The following is an 18,972-nucleotide window of genomic DNA, read 5'->3' as shown; positions in this document are numbered from 1 at the left end:
GCTAGTAATCCATGAGTGGCATATATTATATCATCCTTATTTTCACATCTCAGACTAGAGCAGACCTGGGCATTTTATGGCCTCCAGGCCACATCCAGACCTTTGGCTATCCCTGTCTGACCTGTGTGAGGCCAATCGGAAATTAAAAATCAAGACGTAACATGTATTCTTATCAATAGCAGCTAATCAAAACCATATAATTTACTGCTTTTTATAAAGTGATACAATTAATATTGCGCAGAATTAAATTCAGCCTACTGTTTTGGCCCTCCACAACAGTCACAATTTTTCAAATGTCCTCTTGGGGAAAATTAATTGCCCACCCGTGGACTAAAGAGACAGAGTTGTTACCATTGAACATTCAATTTTGTTGAATATTTTATGAGAGAAACTCTCAACTTTACATTAATAAATTAAAGTACAAGCACCCAAAGATTCCTCCTATCCTATCTAATTTCACTGGATAAGTTGTAGTAACTGACACTTGAGGATGAGATCCATAATTCTGGTTGCACTATGAATGCTAATTTGATTTCTCTCTGTTTAGCAGATGGAATGTTTCATGTAGAGTACTGAATAACCTCTTAAGTACAATTAATGTACTTTTATACAAAGATCCCAGTCAATCTTTAGAGAAATGATACTGTTAAAAATACATTTCTGACTGGTAGTTCTGAAAAATCACAAACTGGTTTGCAAGTTAGCATAACTGACAAAAATTCTCAGCTCCATCCATTCTATGTCACTTTGGAATGAAGCTTCCAAGGTTGGAAATAGTGAGAAGCTAAAAATAGATGGGTTGTACAATCTAGGAAAAGCAAGTGAAGTAGGAGAATGACATGAATTTTTGCCAAGCCAATGGTTTCTTCACTACTAATTGTTAATCTTAATCGAATTTTAAATGTTATTGTTAATCTTAATTGGGTTTGTTTTTTGGACACTCTATCTATTTTTTTTTAACTTTTATAATATGTGTTTTTTTTTATGTTGTACGCTGCCCTGAGTCCTTGGGAGAAGGGCGGCATATAAATCCAATAAACAAACAAACAAACACATCTTCAAACAACTAAAATGCTGATATACATCTAGATCATCATGGGCAACACAGAAATCAAATTGACAATTATTGGTATAAGGATGTGGAAGAACACAAATATAACAGCAAAATGCCGTTAAGGATTAACTAGAACACATCACAACCTGCTAATGTGTAGGTTCCAAGATGAAATGGAAAAACAAAAATCAACCAGTTTTCATGATTGGAACTTGAATATATGACTACTATTTTGGAACTTGAACATATGACTACTATTTTCAAGGAGAACATCAGGAATTGCTTTGAAGCCTTAAGTCAGTGGTCCACAGGCTTTCCAGCTTTGTGGACCAGCAGTGGCACTGGGGGAAGGGTGAGTGGAGAGAGGGGATGGTTTTGCATGTGTGCCCGCCACTTGGGTAAATTGAGTTTCCTGAGCTCACCATCATTTGCTGGCCCAGTTCCCAATGGGCTGCACCCCAATACAGGGCCACAGACTGGGGGCTGAGGACAGCTGCCCTAAATCTCATTGATAACTAGAAGATCTGTAGAATGAAATCAAATAAGTTGCTAAGGATGAATGTGAATGAAAAAATGAATGAAAAAAGACTGCCAAAGACACAAGACCCAAAAGAAGGAAATTGGATGTCAGAACAGATAATGAACAATTGCCAAGAGGGAAAAAGAAGCCAAAGCCAAAACAAAAAACAAAAAAAAACCCAAAATGAAGAAATCTGGAAGAGTCATAACAAAAAAAATGTCAGAGAGGTATTAGAAGAGGCAAAAAGCATCTGTAGATAGAAACAGATACAGAAAACATGGAAAGGTTTCAAAAGCTCTCCAAATTCAGAATAACGTTCCAACTACAGATTCATATACTAAAGGATGCCAATGGGAGGCAGTAACTGATTCAAAGAAGATCAAATTAAGGAGGAATATACTGAAATTCTATGCAGTAGGAGGTCAACGTTCAAGATACTTTAGAAGATATTGCTTGTTTACAAGAACCTTTAATCCCATAAGATTAAGTTAGATCAGGACTCTGGTTATTACCAAGTTGGAATATGATGGAGAATCTTAAAAAAAGAGAGAAGAAATAAAAAATAAAACTATACCAGCAAAACTGGAAAACAACACAACGTCCAACAGATGGGAGAGGTCAGTCCAAACAATTCCAAAGAAAGGACATAGAGTGTTCAAAGTACAGCACAACAGTCTTAATTACACATGCTAGAAAAACAATACTTCGGGTTATCCAAATGCAGATTAGAGTCCTAAATCAAGATGCTTTTTTCATATTATTTGGCTTTCCTAATTATCCAGCATGCTGCAGAAATAATGCGTGGTTCTAAAACGAGCTTGAGTCAAAAATGACCAGGTTCAAATCATCATATTTTGGATATATGATGCAAAGATCTGGAACCCTTGACAAATCCATAATGCTGAGAAAGGTGGAAGGAAAGAGAAGAGGATGACCAAGAACAAAGTGGAGGGACTTGCTTACAGAGGCAATGGGTGCATCACCATAAATATTAAAGGGCCATGGTGGTTACAGAACACCTTGAAGAATGTTTATTTGTCAATACTGACTTGATGGCACATAATCAATTAAAAAACCAGTCTTTCAGCCAGAAAAGGGGGTAGAAAAACAGCTCAAAGACTAGACAATCTTAGAATGGGAGTAATAATACAGGCTGAGCATAACCTCTCTGAAATTATTATTGACCATGGATGTCAGCTTGGGCAACATGACAAATTGAAAGAAAACGACAATGTTTATACCATAAAGAGATTTAAATAATAATAACAATAAGGACTTGATAGGTGGATAAAAATGTCAAATACAGTCTAAACATTTGACTGACTGTGTGACAAGCCATAACAATTAAGGTACTGCACTCTTTTTATTCCTATTGAGATCCATGCCCAAATATTATGCCTGTAACTGAACTGGAATGAGTTACTGTATATTATTATTAGCAACCTAAAAACAAGAAGATAAACAGCCATTTGAGGTAACAAGAAAGCTCAGTGGCTGATACCTAGGAAATGTATAGTATGTCCAATGGCTGTTAAGTTCAGAAAAACAAAATAATATTGGGTAAGCATTAGAGGTATTTATATTTATCTTTTCAAAAAATACTCATCTCATATTTTAGAAATAAGATTGAAATTACTATTGTTTCTCCAAGCCCGACATACTAAACTTACATTTTAAAAATTCTAATTGTTTTTAGAATTCAAGCACACATAGATATAACAACAATAACAACAAAAATGACTAATGCCAACTGAATTGGAATGACTTAAGAATGACTCTTTTGAGTTAAGTATAAGGGGTAAGAAAGTGTACTACTCACCTCTGTTAAACCAGAAACTTCTCCTCGAGCAAAGGGCCTTCTGATGGATGGAGTGAACACCGTGGCCTCTGATACTGGCTGTCCTCTCATAAAATGCTTCCCTGCTTCAAAAATGTCCACTTCCACCATCTTACCAATGAATTCTGGGTTCTTTGGTACAAGAATCTTTAAAAGAAAATATATTGATTATTTTTCCTAATACTTTGAAAAGTGCTTATGATTTTACATTCAAAAAGGAAGATAAACATAAATCATGCCATGTGGTATCTTAACATTTGATAACATTTGCCATAACAGAAACCTATACAATATTAGAAATTTTTAAAAGTTTTTCTATATAAACCATTTCATCATTTTATTGATAATTATAATATTAATGATGCTTAAGATTTTAACATGTATATAATTTTGTTTGTGTGTGTGTGTGAGTGTGTGCATGTTTTCGTAGATTTTCACTGGTGTAGGTATGCTGGTCTTGTTGTATTTGGGTCTTTTCCCGTGTAAGATTGAGATTTTCTTGGCAACATTTCGGCAAGGTCTCACTCGCCATCTTCAGGCTGGGTTTTGGGCTTAAAGTGTGGTCGGAGCTGCTGTCTTTCTATAAATCTTGGTGGGTGGGTGTGGAGCGCTGGCATTGTTTCAGTAAGTAGAATGATTGGTTGTGTGGTTGTATCATGATTGGTAGATTGGTGCTGATTGGTGCTGGCTGTGTGTCCATTGTTGCTTAATGTTGTAATGGCCTGGGTGGTGGGTGGGACTCGTTTGTTGATTAGGGCTGGTTTCCAGATGGGAGGTATTATCACGTTTATTCATGTTGTGGGGGTGTTTCTCTATTTCGATAGCTTCCATAATTATTCTCTTGTTGACGTGTTCAGTTTTGGAGATTAACCTGGTTCCTTCACAATTAATTTCACGTCCTGTAGCTTTAAGGTGCTGAAAAAGGGAGGAAGTTTTTTCTTTTCTTCTTACTGCGTTCTTGTGTTCTGTGATGCGTGCATTTATTCTCCTGTTCGTTTGTCCTATGTATGTTGCAGGGCAGATTTTGCATGGTATTTCGTAGACTCCTTGGTTTTCTAGCTGGATTTTGTCTTTGGGGGTTTCTTAAGATGTTGGCTATTTTTTGGTCAGTGTTGAAGGCTGTCTTGATATTGTGTTTGTGGAGAATTTTGCTGATTTTATCTGTGGGGCCTTTGATGTAAGGGAGGAGGGCAATGCCGTTGTCCTGTTCTGTGTCTCCGTTTTTGGGGGGGAGTCTCCCTTTGGATTAGGTTGGTAATTGTTTTTCTTTGGAATCTGCCTGGAGTTAGATCCTGACTGACTCAAGGTTGACTCAGTCTTCCATCTTTCTGAGATTGGTAAAATGAGGACCCAAATTGTTGGGGGCAATATGTTATCTCTGTAAATGCTACCTCTGTAGAGAGGACTGTGAAGCACGATGAAGCAGTATATAAGTCTCTTATACACGTGCTCTTGCTATTGTTACTGCTAGCAGTGAACCACAAAATATTTCTCCAATTAGAAGTTGATTCCATGTTTCTAATTATTTAGAATCTAAATAATAATTTAAATAGAGATATCTTAACATGAGAGGTGTATTTTTTAATGAAAAAATTAGAGGAAATCAATTAATAGGAAAATCATTTCTATTAATCTATTTTCTGCAACCTGGAGAAATGTGTTTAACAGCTCCAGTCAAAGGGTTGGTGGAAACTAGGTATCAAATTCGTGAACATTACTTTGTATGACAGTTACAGTTAAGGATGACAAAAAGGACAATCTTTTTTCTTCTTTTTAAAAATGTTACCTGTTCGTAGAATTTATTATGAGCAACATAAAATTTGGAATCAAAGGATTCTTCTGTAACAAGCACTTTCTGTCTCTCCCCAATCTGTGAAATAATAAAAAAAAATGCAAGTAGCAGTGAGTGAAAAGATGCTATTGTAAATCCCCCTTACTCATGCAATTATCAGGTTGATGTGAAATAATTTAATAGCCACTGGAGGAAAAAAAAAACCTATTACATCTAATTATCATTTGGACAGATAAGAGATTAAGGCCCCCTTTTACATATAAGGGATGCAGTGATCTGAGATTGATGCGACTCTTTTATTTCCCTAACACTGTGTTGCTTCTAGCTGTATTGGAAAGCTGAACCAATTAGCTCTGTAAGTTAATCATCTTGGCTTATGCTCCAGAGAAAACACGGTGATGACAGCTTCCTCCACAGTGGCAGGAAACTGTGGACCACAACCTACTACTTGATAAGATAGAAAAATATGGGTTAGACAGCATCACTACCAGATGGATTAGTAACTGGCTGACCAACGACACTCAACATATAATCCTCAATGAAACTGCATCTACATGGAGGGACCTATGCAGTGTGGCTCTTGGGCCAAGTACTTTTAGGCCTAGTACTCTTCAATATCTTCATCAATGATTTGGAGGAGGGGATAGATGTGGAACACTCCAGAAGATAGGCTTAAGATGCAGAAGGATCTTGACAGACTTGAACATTGGACACTATCTAACAAATGAAATTCAATAGTGAAAAATAAGGCTCTATATTTAGGCAAGAAAAACCAAATGCACAGGTGTAGTGTAAGTGGTACCTGGCTTAATATTACTAACTGTGAGGTGGATCTTGGAGTCTTAATGGACAATCACTTAAATATGAGCCAGTAGTGTCAAAAAAGGCAATGTCTTAGTGCCAAAAAAGCCAATGCAGTCCTAGGCTGCATTGACAAAGGGATAGAATCAGGATCACATGAAATGTTAATATCACTTGATAATGCCTTGGTAAGACCACACTTGAAATGCTGCATCCAGTTTTGGTTGCCACAATGTAAAAAGATGTTGAGACTCTAGAAAGAGTGCAGAGAAGAAGAACAAAGATGATTAGGGGACTGGAGGCTAAAACATAAAGAACAGTTTCTGGAATTGGATATATCTAGTTTGATGAAAAGAAGGACTAGGGGTGACATGATGGCAATGTTCCGATATTTCAGGTGTTGCTACAAGGAAGAGGGAGTCAACGTATTCTCCAAAGCACCTGAAGGCAGGACAAGGAGCAATGGGTGGAAGCTGATCAAGGAGAGAAGCAAACCTGAACCAAGGAGAAATTTTCTGACAGAACAATTAACCAGTGGAACAACTTAAAACAATAAATCAAAATAGATCTGGAAGGGACTTTGGAGGTCTTCTAGCTCAACTCCCTACTCAAGCTGTTTCTCCAGAGATGACGCACCCACAACTTCTGATGCAGTGATAGGATTTAATTTTTTTTACTACTGGTTTTGTGGGCATAGCTTTGTGGGCATGGCAGGGGAAGGATACTGCAAAATCCCCATTCCCTCCTCACTCAAAATTTCCACTACTGGTTCTCCAGAACCTGTCAGGACTGGCTGAATATCACCTGAAGGCAAACTGTTCCATTGGTTAGTTGACCTCACTGTTAGGAACTTTCTCCTTAATTCCAGGTTGCTTCTTTCCTTGATTAATTCTCATGTTTTGTTTTTTGTCCTGCCTCTAAAACTTGCCTCCAGAAGTTTTGAGTGACCCAACACTGAATGTTTTTAAGAAGAGATTGGACAACCATTTATCTGAAATAGAATAGGGCAGTGATGGCTATCCTTTTCTGGGCTGAGTGCCCAAAGTGCAAGCATGCAGCCGAACCCCCAAAAAGGAATGTGCATGCATCGCCCATGCATGTGCCCCCAGCTCCCTCGCACATGCGCACGCAGCCCCCTGCACGTGCCCCATCCATCGCGCATGTGTGGCAGAGACCGAAAGACCAGCTGTCTGGTGGGAGGTGCATGCACATACACAGTGGAGCTGAACTGTGCCGATGGCTCATGTACCCCCAGAGAGGGAGCTGCGTGACACCTCTGGCACATGTGCCATAGGTTCGCCATCATGGGTATAGGGTTTCCTGCCTGAGCAGGGGGTTGGACTAGAAGACCTCCAAGGTCCCTTCCAATTCTGTTATTCTGTATTCTCCATGGCTTTAAGATATGAATGCTATTTAGATTATAGAGTGTAATTCTTTCAACTAACAGTAATTAATTCAACTAATCAACTTGAATACAATTGAATACAATTTTTCATTTTTAAAACTAAAACTAATTTCCACTGCCAAAAGAACCCCTTCATTGTAAATCTTAGATCGCTCTATTAATAACTCTTAGAATTATTATGCTGGAGAAAAGGAATTGCTTTACAGAGCCTTTTCCATGGTAGTAACATTGATACAGTATATCTTAAAAGACCTGGATATTATCTTCTTTTTTTGATAAGTTCTTTGTACAACTGTTTCAAGAGGAGGGAGCGAAGGAGAGGGCTACAGCAACCATCCTTTAGATGTGACCGCTTGACTATTTTTCAGCACTGCCCACAAAGGGGAGAAAAATAATCAAGACCACCAATATCGATGTTACTAGAATAGATTTTCTTGCAGTATTTTAAATGTTCCTGGCTCATTTTGACAACCCCATTTGCTAGACCTCACACTGGAGTCTAAAAATATTCACAAGAACGTATCTGTCAGATGCTGAACAACAACCCAATATTACAATCTGAATCAAAATTAAAAGACTAAAATCATGGAGACAGTGCATACATTAAATTATTAACAGTCTTCCACTGTCATCCAGGGAAAACAAGCACTGGATTGTTCTTCAACAAGGAGATATCACTGTGGATATGGTTTTAACCAGGAAAGCTTTACAAAATACACATTGCAATGCAGTGTCTTTGCAGTATCTAATCTGTAAACTGCAATGATAAACAACAGCCCCAAACACCGATTCTTACTAATTCCACCAAAATACGTAATATAGAATTTCTGATGGTACAGTGGCTGTTATGCAGTATTGCAGGCAAACTCTGCCCATAGCCAAGGTTTGATCTTGACTGGCTCAAGGTTGACTCAGACTTCCATCTTTCTGAGGTCAGTAAAATGAGGGCCTAGATTGTTAGGGGCAATATCCTTACATTATAAACTGCCCAGAAAGTGCTGTAAACACGACAGTATATAAGTTTTAGGACTTCCTGTATGTCCTTTTTCTATGTCAGTGACCTTCCCATCATGGCTGACTTCCTGTGGCTGTCTCTCTCTCCCTTTTGCAGCAATCTTCCCAGCGTAAGTGACTTCCTGTCTGTTTACCTTGGCCGTCCCACTTTTCCTATCACAGGGCATCGAGTACCAAACAAACAATGAGTACTGGGACAACATTTTCATGTGCAAAATGTATCGCGTACCAAATTTGACAGGTTTTGAAGCAGTGGAGTACTGAGGCACCACTGTATTTCAAAGAACTGCTGGCAAATGATTCTCTCTGAAATAGCTCTTCAGAAGAGGATCTGAAGTACTACAGAGCTCTAATATATTATATTGCACACTGTCCTTCAATTTTTCCTCACAATAACAATTTTTCCTCAGAATAACAATCTAATAACAATAGTAGGTTATTGGCTCACAGTTGCCTCCAAGCTGCCATTTTGAGTAAATATTATTCTTAAGCCTGCCTCTCCCCAAACCCAATTGTATATTGCAGACTAAATATCTTTTGGATTTGTTCAAATTGTCTTTTCTAAATCCTTGCATCACCCAGCATAGCAACAACAATGAAAAAATTATTATTTTTTATATTTCTAATTCATCTTTATTTTTGTACAACTGAAAGCAGCTTACATAACGCTCCCTCTTCCTATTTCCTCACAACAACCACCATGTGAGATGGGCTGGGCCGAGAGAAAGAGAGAGCAACTGGCCTCAAATCATCCAAATGGCTCTCGTGCTTAAGGGAGGACTAAAATTTGCGGTCTTGTGGTTTCCAGTCCAGAACTTCAATCACTGCACCAAACTGGCTCTCCATGATTACACTTCGGAGGCTTAGCGTTGTTGATGATTCTAACTTTGCATATTGCCCCTATGCGTACAATGTATGTGGCATTTGTAATGCTGCTCACGGAAACTCTTGTTTCCTCTCTTTCATTTAGCCAAATAGAATTGATCTAAGCAACAGATGCACACAGTGCAAACCTCCATCTTTTCAACTCTTTCACTGCCTGGCCGGAGCCTTGAGAAGCAGGAAGGATTAAACAGAAATCAAAGGAAGCAGGGCTTGAATAGCATCTTGTTAGCATGACAAAAGGAATACCTCTGTTGAGCATTGGGCAATGCATCTCATTAAACACAAGCGAAAGAACAATTATTTAGGCCCCCCATGACTGTTTCTGGCACTAGGCTCCGTATCAGAGAGCCTTGTCCAATCTGTGGGGAGAACTGCTGCTTTCTCAGCCCAGCAATCCTGCTTCAGGGTAAATCGCTCACTTCTGAGTACTGTGCACCTGCATCTCACTGCTTCATTTTGATCTGGTCTCCTGCTGTGAAAATGTTGCTTCTTCAAGCACAGACATGCCTTGAAATGCAGCTCATATGAAAATTATATTCAGAGATGTCAGCAGTGACCTAAAAATGACAAATGGGCCTCAATTGCACTCTTTTAAAATTCAGCTTCGTTTAATTGATTTCTTCTCTACAATAGTATCTTGCACATATGATGCAGTTCCATCAAACTATATAGGCAGGACAAGAAAATAATTTATTACCCTATCTGCATCTTTATCTGACTTATAATCATGCACTTCATTTGTTATATTTTCCTGATTTCCTGATTTCTGATTTTTTTACAAAGGACAATATGAAAATACCCAGCATTTTCTCTCTCACACATAAACCAAGGGACATACGGATAGAAATACTCTTACCCTTTCCTGCAGAATTTTTTTTTGGGGGGGGAGAGAGAGAGAACAAGGATGGAGATGTGGTCAGAGGGAAACATTCTCCCCTCCTTTTCACTAAGAATAATTGACTATGGTTACGTGCAAGTCTCCTATACCACTTTTTAAAGTATACATTTACAATTTCCTACTAATGTTTATTTTTAAAAGTATATTTTAATCTGTCTTCTAAGCAGGAGCTGGAAATGTGCCTTCATCAAATTCAATTCCTTTCCCTCTTCACTCTAGTATCCAAGGAAATCTGACTGGCCGGGCCTCCTTCAGGGCTTTCACTAGGAAACAAAATGGAAGCCAAGAGCGTTATTTCAGAAATCCCAGGCATTTCAAAGAGCCTTAAAGACCTGGCTCTCCTCCCAGGCCTTTGGAGAGATGGGCTGCTGCTCCCCTTTTCCCTTTCTGTTCCCCTTTGCCATTATCCTTGTTTTGCCTTGTGTGGTTCTCATGTTTGTTGTACTGGCCCCTGTTTTTTTTAAAAATGTCTTAATAACTGCATATAAATTGAATTAATTATGAGCAGTGGTGGGTTTCAAAAATTGTTGGAACCTACTCTGTGGGTGTGGTCTCCTTTGTGGGAGTGGCTTGCCACCCATGTGACCGGATGGGAGTGGCTTGCTGCCCATGTGACCAGATGGGAGTGGCTTGCCGCCCATGTGACCGGATATGAAATTATGAATTAGTACTTAGGTCGGTCCAAGTAGCTATTCAGAAGTTAGTGGTTAGAAGCAATCATAAAGCAAGATATGGAATTAAAACCAGAAATATTTTATTGGCTATTTGAAAGGGAGTATAATATATATTTAATTTTACACATGTTAGCAGCTGCTGGAATTGTGTTTGCACAACAGTGGAAAAACAGAGATATGTAAATGAATAAATATTACAATGTGCAGGAATAAATAAATTGACAATTAAAATTAAGAAGGATTTGAATACTTTTTCACGTGGGATTGGTTTTAGCAATTGCCAACTAACGAAAACAGAAATTAGAAATCCAAAAGTATGAAAGAAAACACCAATTATGTAAGGAAAGGTCCCTAAAATGTATAAGGAAATATTACTAGATCATTATTAAAGCGTAGATAACTGCGGGACATTACACACCCACCAGTGGTGGGTTTCAAAAAATGTTGGAACCTCTTCTGTAGGTGTGGTCTGCTTTCCAGGTCCACTGGTGGAACCTTTTCTAACTGGTTCAGTAGATTTAACGAACCGGTTCTACCGAATAGGTGCGAACCGGTAGGAACCCACCTCTGATTATGAGGATGATTAGTAAGGAAACAAAAATGGGTTAAGAGTAGCCTAGCCATCCCATTCAGCTTGGGCTATTGCACAAAAGGCAGCTCATATCTCTGTCAATATAATAAAAAATGCACATTTATAAATGACTGGATAGAATCAGTCTACAATTCTACTTTCCCTTTACGGCAAGCCTTTTGAAGCAAGCCTATACTGCTCAGTATAGATATTGCAGTGCTATTCATTCTAAACAGAGTGGTCCAGTTCACCATTGTGCAAAATAATAAAATGACCTAACAAAGGAAAAAAATAAATAAACAAGAGCCACAGAGTGTCACGGTGTCAATGGAATTTCCTAATTATCAAGTACTGACATTCCCATCAGAGCCACAGTCAGGTTCCTCATGGAGAAATTCAGAAGCAATTCATGCCATCAATTAAATCCTAACAATTATGAACGAATAGGACAATTTTGTTTTACAGCTGAAAAGAATTTTACAGCTGTATTCAAAACTCATAAAGATCTTGGAACTCAAAAGAGGATTCAGACGAGCAGCGAATTGTAGTCAGATTTCCTTTATATATTAAATGTATGTGCTGCCACTCTTCCAATGCTTATGGCAGCTAGCAGCAATAAAAACCATACAGTGAGAAATCATGAAACACCCACAGAATAGGATAATGCACAGAGCAGTCAAACTGCAACCACAAACAGGAAAAAAAATGAAAAAGTAAATATTGATGGTGAAATCCATCTCAACCCAAATGCGCTACAGAAGTGCTGATCTTAACCGACTTCTGGAAGCAAATTGCATCAAGCTACTGTAGCTTCCAGAGTAAGGCTGTTCTGTTATATTGGTACCATAACTGACAAGTAGAGTTTCCTAGGCCATACTTCTCTTACCTCATCTCACTTCACTAATACGGGATTATCATCAGGAGTTTTTTTTTGCCGTGGGTGCGCCAATACTGGTTGGAGGAGGCAACCCTATAGGTACTTCAATGCCAAGTCAGAATGTGGCGCCTCTAATTTCCCATCCTGTGGATAGTCCAGAAGGATACTATAGTCAGTGTTACTAAACGCTATCCAGAGGTCTAACAAAATTGTCCTAGGTGCATTATCTCCAACTGCTTCCTAGCTTCATATTAGAAAAAGGATCAATCTAGAATTATCACTTTTAATGATTTCTAACTTTTATGGAAACACACATATTCATGAGAGAGAGAGAGAAAGAGAGAGAGAGAGAGAGAGGGAGGGAGGGAGGGAGGGAGGGAGGGAGGGAGAGAGAGACTTTGTTTCAAAAAAAAAACTATAGTAAGCATGTTTATCTTAACTTTTTAACGGTTGTGTCATAAATTTTATTTAAAAGACAGATTGCTGTCAAAGTGTTAAGAACTTTTTACCCTAGTTTACCAAATGCATCAAGCCTGTATTTATCATGTACAATAACATAATTTTATGGGGTGGGGTGGGGGTGGGGGTTAAAAATGCAGAAAGCATACATGCAATTCCAACATATCACTTTTCCAATGATTTTTGTTTTCAAATGAACCCTTATCTATGTATGCATATTTATATTACCATAGCTTAATATTTCCCCTTTTAGCTGGAGGCAATGGAAAGAGTTACTGTTTCATATAAGATTAAATTGCCTGATTGTAGTAGTTGGAATCAGTCTTACATATGAATAACATAAATACAAAAGAGACTATGACCTTATCTGGTTCTTTCTTTTTCCAATTTTCAATACTTTAATGCAGAATAATAATAATAATAATAATTACTTTAGCCAGGGCAAAGTAAGATAGAGGGGAAAAAAATGGAGAATTGCCTCAGCCGTTTAAAACTCAAGAACAACAGAGGATCAGAATGTGGAAGCTAAATTTGCTAGGAAGAAAATAACGTTAAAAGAAATATTAATATTAAGCGAGACTAGGAACAATTATTTTTCATCTTAGATGGCTTTTATATTCTTTACAAAGTCTAAGACAGTGTTTCTCAAGCTTGGCTATGCTGGCTGGGGGATTCTGGGAGTTGAAGTCCACAGGACTTAAAGTCACCAAGGTTGAGAAACACTGGTCTAAGATAACCACGGATGAAACAGAGTGCTTTCAGGGTAGCCTCAGTTTTTATCCTTTGTGATCTGATGAATGGCAGTTCCCCAGGATTGCCTGTTAAACGGCTTTTTCCTGTAAACTTCTGTTTATGTCATCAGTGATAGTATCTAGTCACCTTGTCTTCTGTCAACCACTATTTTGATTGTGTTCGATTTTTTCATGCATCAAGGTCTTCTCCAATGACACTTCTTTTTGTCTAGAACAAACTAAAACATATCAATTCCTGGTCTTCTATGTAAACTGATAGCACTGAACCTTTACGGTGGCCTGTTATTTAGATTTTCGGTTAAATTATTTGTGATACTGCACTGTTTCAAATAGATATTAGCCCCCTTTTAAAGAAAAGGTAAGGCATCTGATTGGACACCATGTTTCGTGAACATTTAGTGTGCTAGAGAAATCCTACTTTGTAAGAAATTCATTAACCGAAAAGAAAATCAAAGCAACCCTACTTTTCCTTAATTAACAAATTTAGTCAAGTTCTTAATTGTCTGAGTATTCTTCTCTGCAATTGAATATTATTTCTGGCACATGGATTCACTTATAGGTGAATTACACAATTAATAAAACCTCTGATGCATATTCTTTCAGTCTATGTAGTCATTGATTCAACTGAACATAAAGGAAGCCCTCCAAGAAATCTTGAAGCTTTGACTGGAAAGAAAGCTAATATGATTGTTAAATAGAGGTGAACTGGGGCAGGACAATGGAGAACTTGTGACTCCTACTTGTAGAAAAGTGGTGGACTAGAAGATGGATGCCTAGGCTGAAGGACATAATGATATGGTGAACAGCACAGATAGTTGAGTTGTGAATAGAACAGATAGTTGATACTAGAATTTTAGAATGAATCAAGTTCTAGAATAAGCCAAGCCAGTTTCATGAAAAATCAGAAAAAAAATCATATTCAGTTCCTAACCATTATAAACAATTTATCAAATTCTTCCAGAGTCCACATCAGGAAATGAAAGCTTGAAAAAAATAATGGCATGTATAACAGATGTGTAGCCCAGCACTTGTGGGGAGATAAGCTTGATGAAAATATCATGAATTCAACTCCCAACCTATATATTGAATTTGCATTTCTCAAGCAATAGATAACTGGAGGGAAACTTTCAGAAGATGATGTGCATAAGATATTGAAATGTTATTATGTGATAAAATATACAACATACTAAATATCAATGTACAAAATATGCCCAGGAAACAATTCACATTGCCATTTTTGATAAAGCATAAAATATTATAAAGAGATATAGTACAGAACAATGATCACTATTATAACGTTAATAGGAAACTAAACTGTATAATATATTCTGCATTCTCCATGGAGGGAAGGTGAATCAATATTTTGAAATTTTTGTGAAGTAATGCTTTAAAAATATATATATATATAGTCCTCCTTTCCTGAGTTTTGCAGGTTCTGTTTAAATAGATTCAGCATGTTTGGCTCAATTGCTTCACTATTCCAGAGCATGAAATTTTATACTTTCCGTAACTATAACATGTTGAAATTGACCCATCTAGTGATTCTGTCCAGTATGCAACTATCCTTTTGCCAGGAAATTAGAATCCTTTTCAGTTGTTTCCAAAACTTCATCATGAATGGTCTGTTTAGTTTCTTGACGGTAAGCTGGAAATCAGAACAGATGTTGGCTTTATGAATTCTGCATTTCCATTTTATGAATGAAATAAAAATAAAGAAAACTCAACTACTATTAAACATGAAGCTAAATGGTCAAGTAACAAGAACTTAGTCTTGGTTAATGATTAATTAGGAAAGTAATGAATTGGATCAGTTTTTTGTACCAATTAGATGATATAAAATCTGAATTCTGAATTTTATACTTTTAATGACGTTTGATTATAATGGAGTAGCACTAGTTACTAATACTATTGCTGGTATGCAAAATCTTAAGAATTATAGAAACCAGCTATGCATAAACATTGTAGGTTTTATACACTTCAAGATTATTGCTTTTGGCAGATCTTACAAAATAATCTCTAATAATGTTAGAAATGTTATCAAGAAGCATTTCAATAATCCTATTATTGATTTGGATCGGAATACAAATAAGCCTCAAATAGCAGTAATAGTATAATCTCATACTGTTATAATATAAAAACAATGTAATTGTAAAAACAAGTAATGCTAACAATTTTTTTTAAGTTTAGAAAAATATTATGAATAATTCTTCAAACTTATGCATTAGTGAAATTTATTTTCCACTGGCATCTGAAATATCTAAACGAACTACAAAATTCATAGAGAATTTATTAATTATTGCTTTGACAAATAAGATGAATAACCTTCAGATATTTTTTTAAATAATTTGTGGGATGACTACATAGAAGCTAGTTAAATTTCAGCAGATTTCCATTAAAAATTAGTAACTTAGATGTCACAATGTAGAAATGCATGCTAGATAAAATAGTTACAAGGGACCCTTCCTTGAAACTACTGCTGGCTTCTGCTCCATCAACTGCAAACAATTTCAGCCTTATTTCTCTCATCCCGGTTTAGAGAGGAAAACCGAAACAGGGAGAAAGCCAAATTCTCTGTGGGACTGGCAAAGCTTCTGGAACATAGGGGTGAAGAGGATTCAGGAGCCAAGCCGAATTAAGAACGTCTGCCAAGAGGAAAGTACCTGTTCTGCAGCCCCAGAGGAAATGTGAAACTGTTTTTGAAGTGTTTCCTCTGAAACCGGAACCAAAGTAATGATATATCAGTTTTCCAAGTAAAGGTAGCATATGTATGTGTGAGAGAAACAGAGGCCCAGAGAAAGAACATAGACAGGTGCAGTCCTTATATGTGGAAGGGGCCTAAGAATACTAAAGGTAAAGTTTCCCCTCGCACATATGTGCTAGTCATTCTCGACTCAAAGGGCTGGTGCTCATCTCCGTTTCAAAGCTGAAGAGCCAGTGCAGTCCGAAGATGTCTCTGTGGTCATGTGGCTGGTATGACACCAAAGGCGCATAGAACACTGTTATACCTTCCCACCAAAGGTGGTCCCTATTTTTCTACTTGCATTTTTACGTGCTTTCGAACTGCTAGGTTGGCAGAAGCTGGGACAATTAACAGGAGCTCATTCCTTTACGTGGCTCTATGGATTTGAACCGCCAACCTTTCTGATTGACAAGCTCAGCATCTTAGCCACTGAGCCACCAAGTCCCTTTATATTAGCTATTTCTATAATAATTGAAAACACTTTTTAGAAAAACCAATATTTGCCTAATGGATCATGGCTTGCTTAAATAGTCCTACTGTGAAGTGGAAATTCCCTATAAGCAATGATCATCCTGGTTCTTTCCCAATGTTACAAGAAATGTATTAAGCCACATACTTCCAAAATACTGTATGCAGCTTAATAGCTATATAAACAAACAGACAAAGAACACAGACACACAAACACACATTACAAATGTCCCATCCTCCAAATATAAAGCTGATTTTAGATCTTAAATTCTTATGCTGAAATACTGGTATGAGATCAAAAATGAAATGATAGATTGATAGATGACAGAAATGATAGATAGAAATAGAAAAAATATTTTTATTGAAATAGAATTATTTCATTCAAAACTTCATGAGGCATATTTTGTATATTTAAATAATCACTTAAGAGTTTCTTTTACTGTTGCATATTAAAGACTAAGATTACTTTAAGAAACTTAGTTCTTAGATTTGCATGACATCTGAAAATAAAAATAGCATATTATATCATATAAAAGAAATATGTACACTTATTTGATGTGCCTGAACATATCTCCATGTACAATTTTATGTAATTCAGGTTAAAATAATATCAGAGAAATTCTAAGGTATGATATGTACAGTTTTAGATTACACTGAGTTATAGCATTCACGTTGCCTTTCAAACTACAAATCTACTAGAACACTGATAGAGGAGTATAATATAAATAATTTTCAATTAAAGAAATCCATAGTTTCCATTTCTTCACACTCTTAATTCTTAAAATATAAAACTGTTGAGCTGAAGTTCATCAGAATTCCTAAAACACTCCAAAATTTACATTTTAAGTTTATGTAAATCTATTTTTTTCTGCTGTGTATAACACATCCATAATGGAGCCTTAAATATTTATTTTTTCCCCACTAAATTTACTGACTGCAGATGCTGGCAGTCCTAGAGGAGATCAACCCTGACTGCTCTTTAGAAGGCCAGATCCTGAAGATGAAACTTTAATAATTTGGCCAGCTAATGAGAAGGAAGGACTCACTGGAGAAGAGCCTAATGCTGGGAAAGATTGAGGGCAAAAGAAGAAAGGAATGACAGAGAATGAAGTGGCTGGATGGAGTCACTGAAGCAGTCAGTATGGGCTTAAATGGACTTCAGAGGATAGTAGAGGATAGGAAGGCATGGGGGAACATTGTCCATGGAGTTGCGATCGGTCGGACACGACTTTGCAACTAAGAACAACAAAGGCCTATCTTTCCATATAATGAATAAATGTTGATAATGAAAAAAAAAGGTTCCTATTCAGGATGAAATAACTACACTATAATAGAAAAGCCTACTTTGTGTCAACATATTCCAAAATTCAGTAGATGCAACTGAAATGTTAGAATAACTAAGTAAATATTTCACAGCAACGGACAGCCAGAGAGAATAGGATTCAAAGGTTTCAACTTACTAAAATCAGAGAGTTGTTTCAGCCCTCTGCTTAGTGCAGAATGCCAAGAAGACTGTTCTAACTCTAAATAGAGCTGATTAAGAGGCTACCTCTGTTCTGGGCAACTGTTTGGATTTCTATTGAAAGAGCTATAGCTATGTTGCTTCACAGTCTGTTTCCTACAGATTCTTGGCTACAATCATATTGTCTTCTCTTAGCAAAACCCCAATCTGCTTGCAACTGATGGAAATACAATCCAAAACAACAGGAGAGAATGTAATTGGGAAAGGCCAATTGAACTGGGTCAGGTGAAACAATGCAACAATGCCTTTGTATTCTGCCACAAGGCTGGCTCTCAAACTTGTAAGCTAAGCACCAGGGGTAGAATTCCCATTTTCACAACAACATTTATGAGAATAATAAAGAGTGGAAAGGAGAAAAATTGAAACATAACTACAGAAAACTAGAAGCAGAAAGTGCAAGAGTTAGAAAACAAGAAACAGAAAGACAAGGCACACAGTCAGGGGTGAAATTCAGCAGGTTCTGACAGGCTCTGGAGAACCGGTAGCGGAAACTTTGAATAGTGTGGAGAACTGGCAAATACCACTCTGGCATCAGAGTGGAGATTTTGCAATATTCTCCCCCCAGGAGAGGGGTGGGAATGGAGATTTTGCAATATTCTTCCCCCAGGAGAGGGATGGGATTGGAGATTTTGCAGAATCCTCCCCCTGCCACGCCCATCAAGCCGTGGCCACAGAACCAGTAGTAAAAAAATTTGAATTTCAC

At 37.3% G+C, this 18,972-nt stretch overlaps 1 protein-coding gene across 6 annotated transcripts in view; it reads right to left on the bottom strand.

Annotated features, from left to right (window-relative positions):
* LOC116512390 (threonylcarbamoyladenosine tRNA methylthiotransferase-like) overlaps positions 1 to 18,972 on the bottom strand; it is a 342,750-nt gene that overhangs the window by 26,156 nt on the left and 297,622 nt on the right. For 3 of the 6 annotated variants that reach the window (XM_032222856.1, XM_032222857.1, XM_032222858.1), the window contains 2 exons: positions 5,198 to 5,281; positions 3,394 to 3,558 (listed from right to left, as the gene is read on the bottom strand). In XM_032222856.1, coding sequence (XP_032078747.1) covers positions 3,394 to 3,558; positions 5,198 to 5,281 — 249 coding nt within the window. Of the gene's footprint in view, positions 1 to 3,393; positions 3,559 to 5,197; positions 5,282 to 12,337; positions 12,473 to 13,666; positions 15,185 to 18,972 lie in introns of those variants that run through there. The other 3 variants (XR_004255878.1, XR_004255879.1, XM_032222859.1) reach the window with 3 other exon arrangements.

The sequence above is a fragment of the Thamnophis elegans genome, chromosome 8 (assembly GCF_009769535.1).
Source record: "Thamnophis elegans isolate rThaEle1 chromosome 8, rThaEle1.pri, whole genome shotgun sequence".
Taxonomy (NCBI): Eukaryota; Metazoa; Chordata; class Lepidosauria; order Squamata; family Colubridae; genus Thamnophis; species Thamnophis elegans.
Note: the sequence above shows the minus strand (reverse complement) of the source record. Positions and strands in the feature narration are given on the sequence as shown.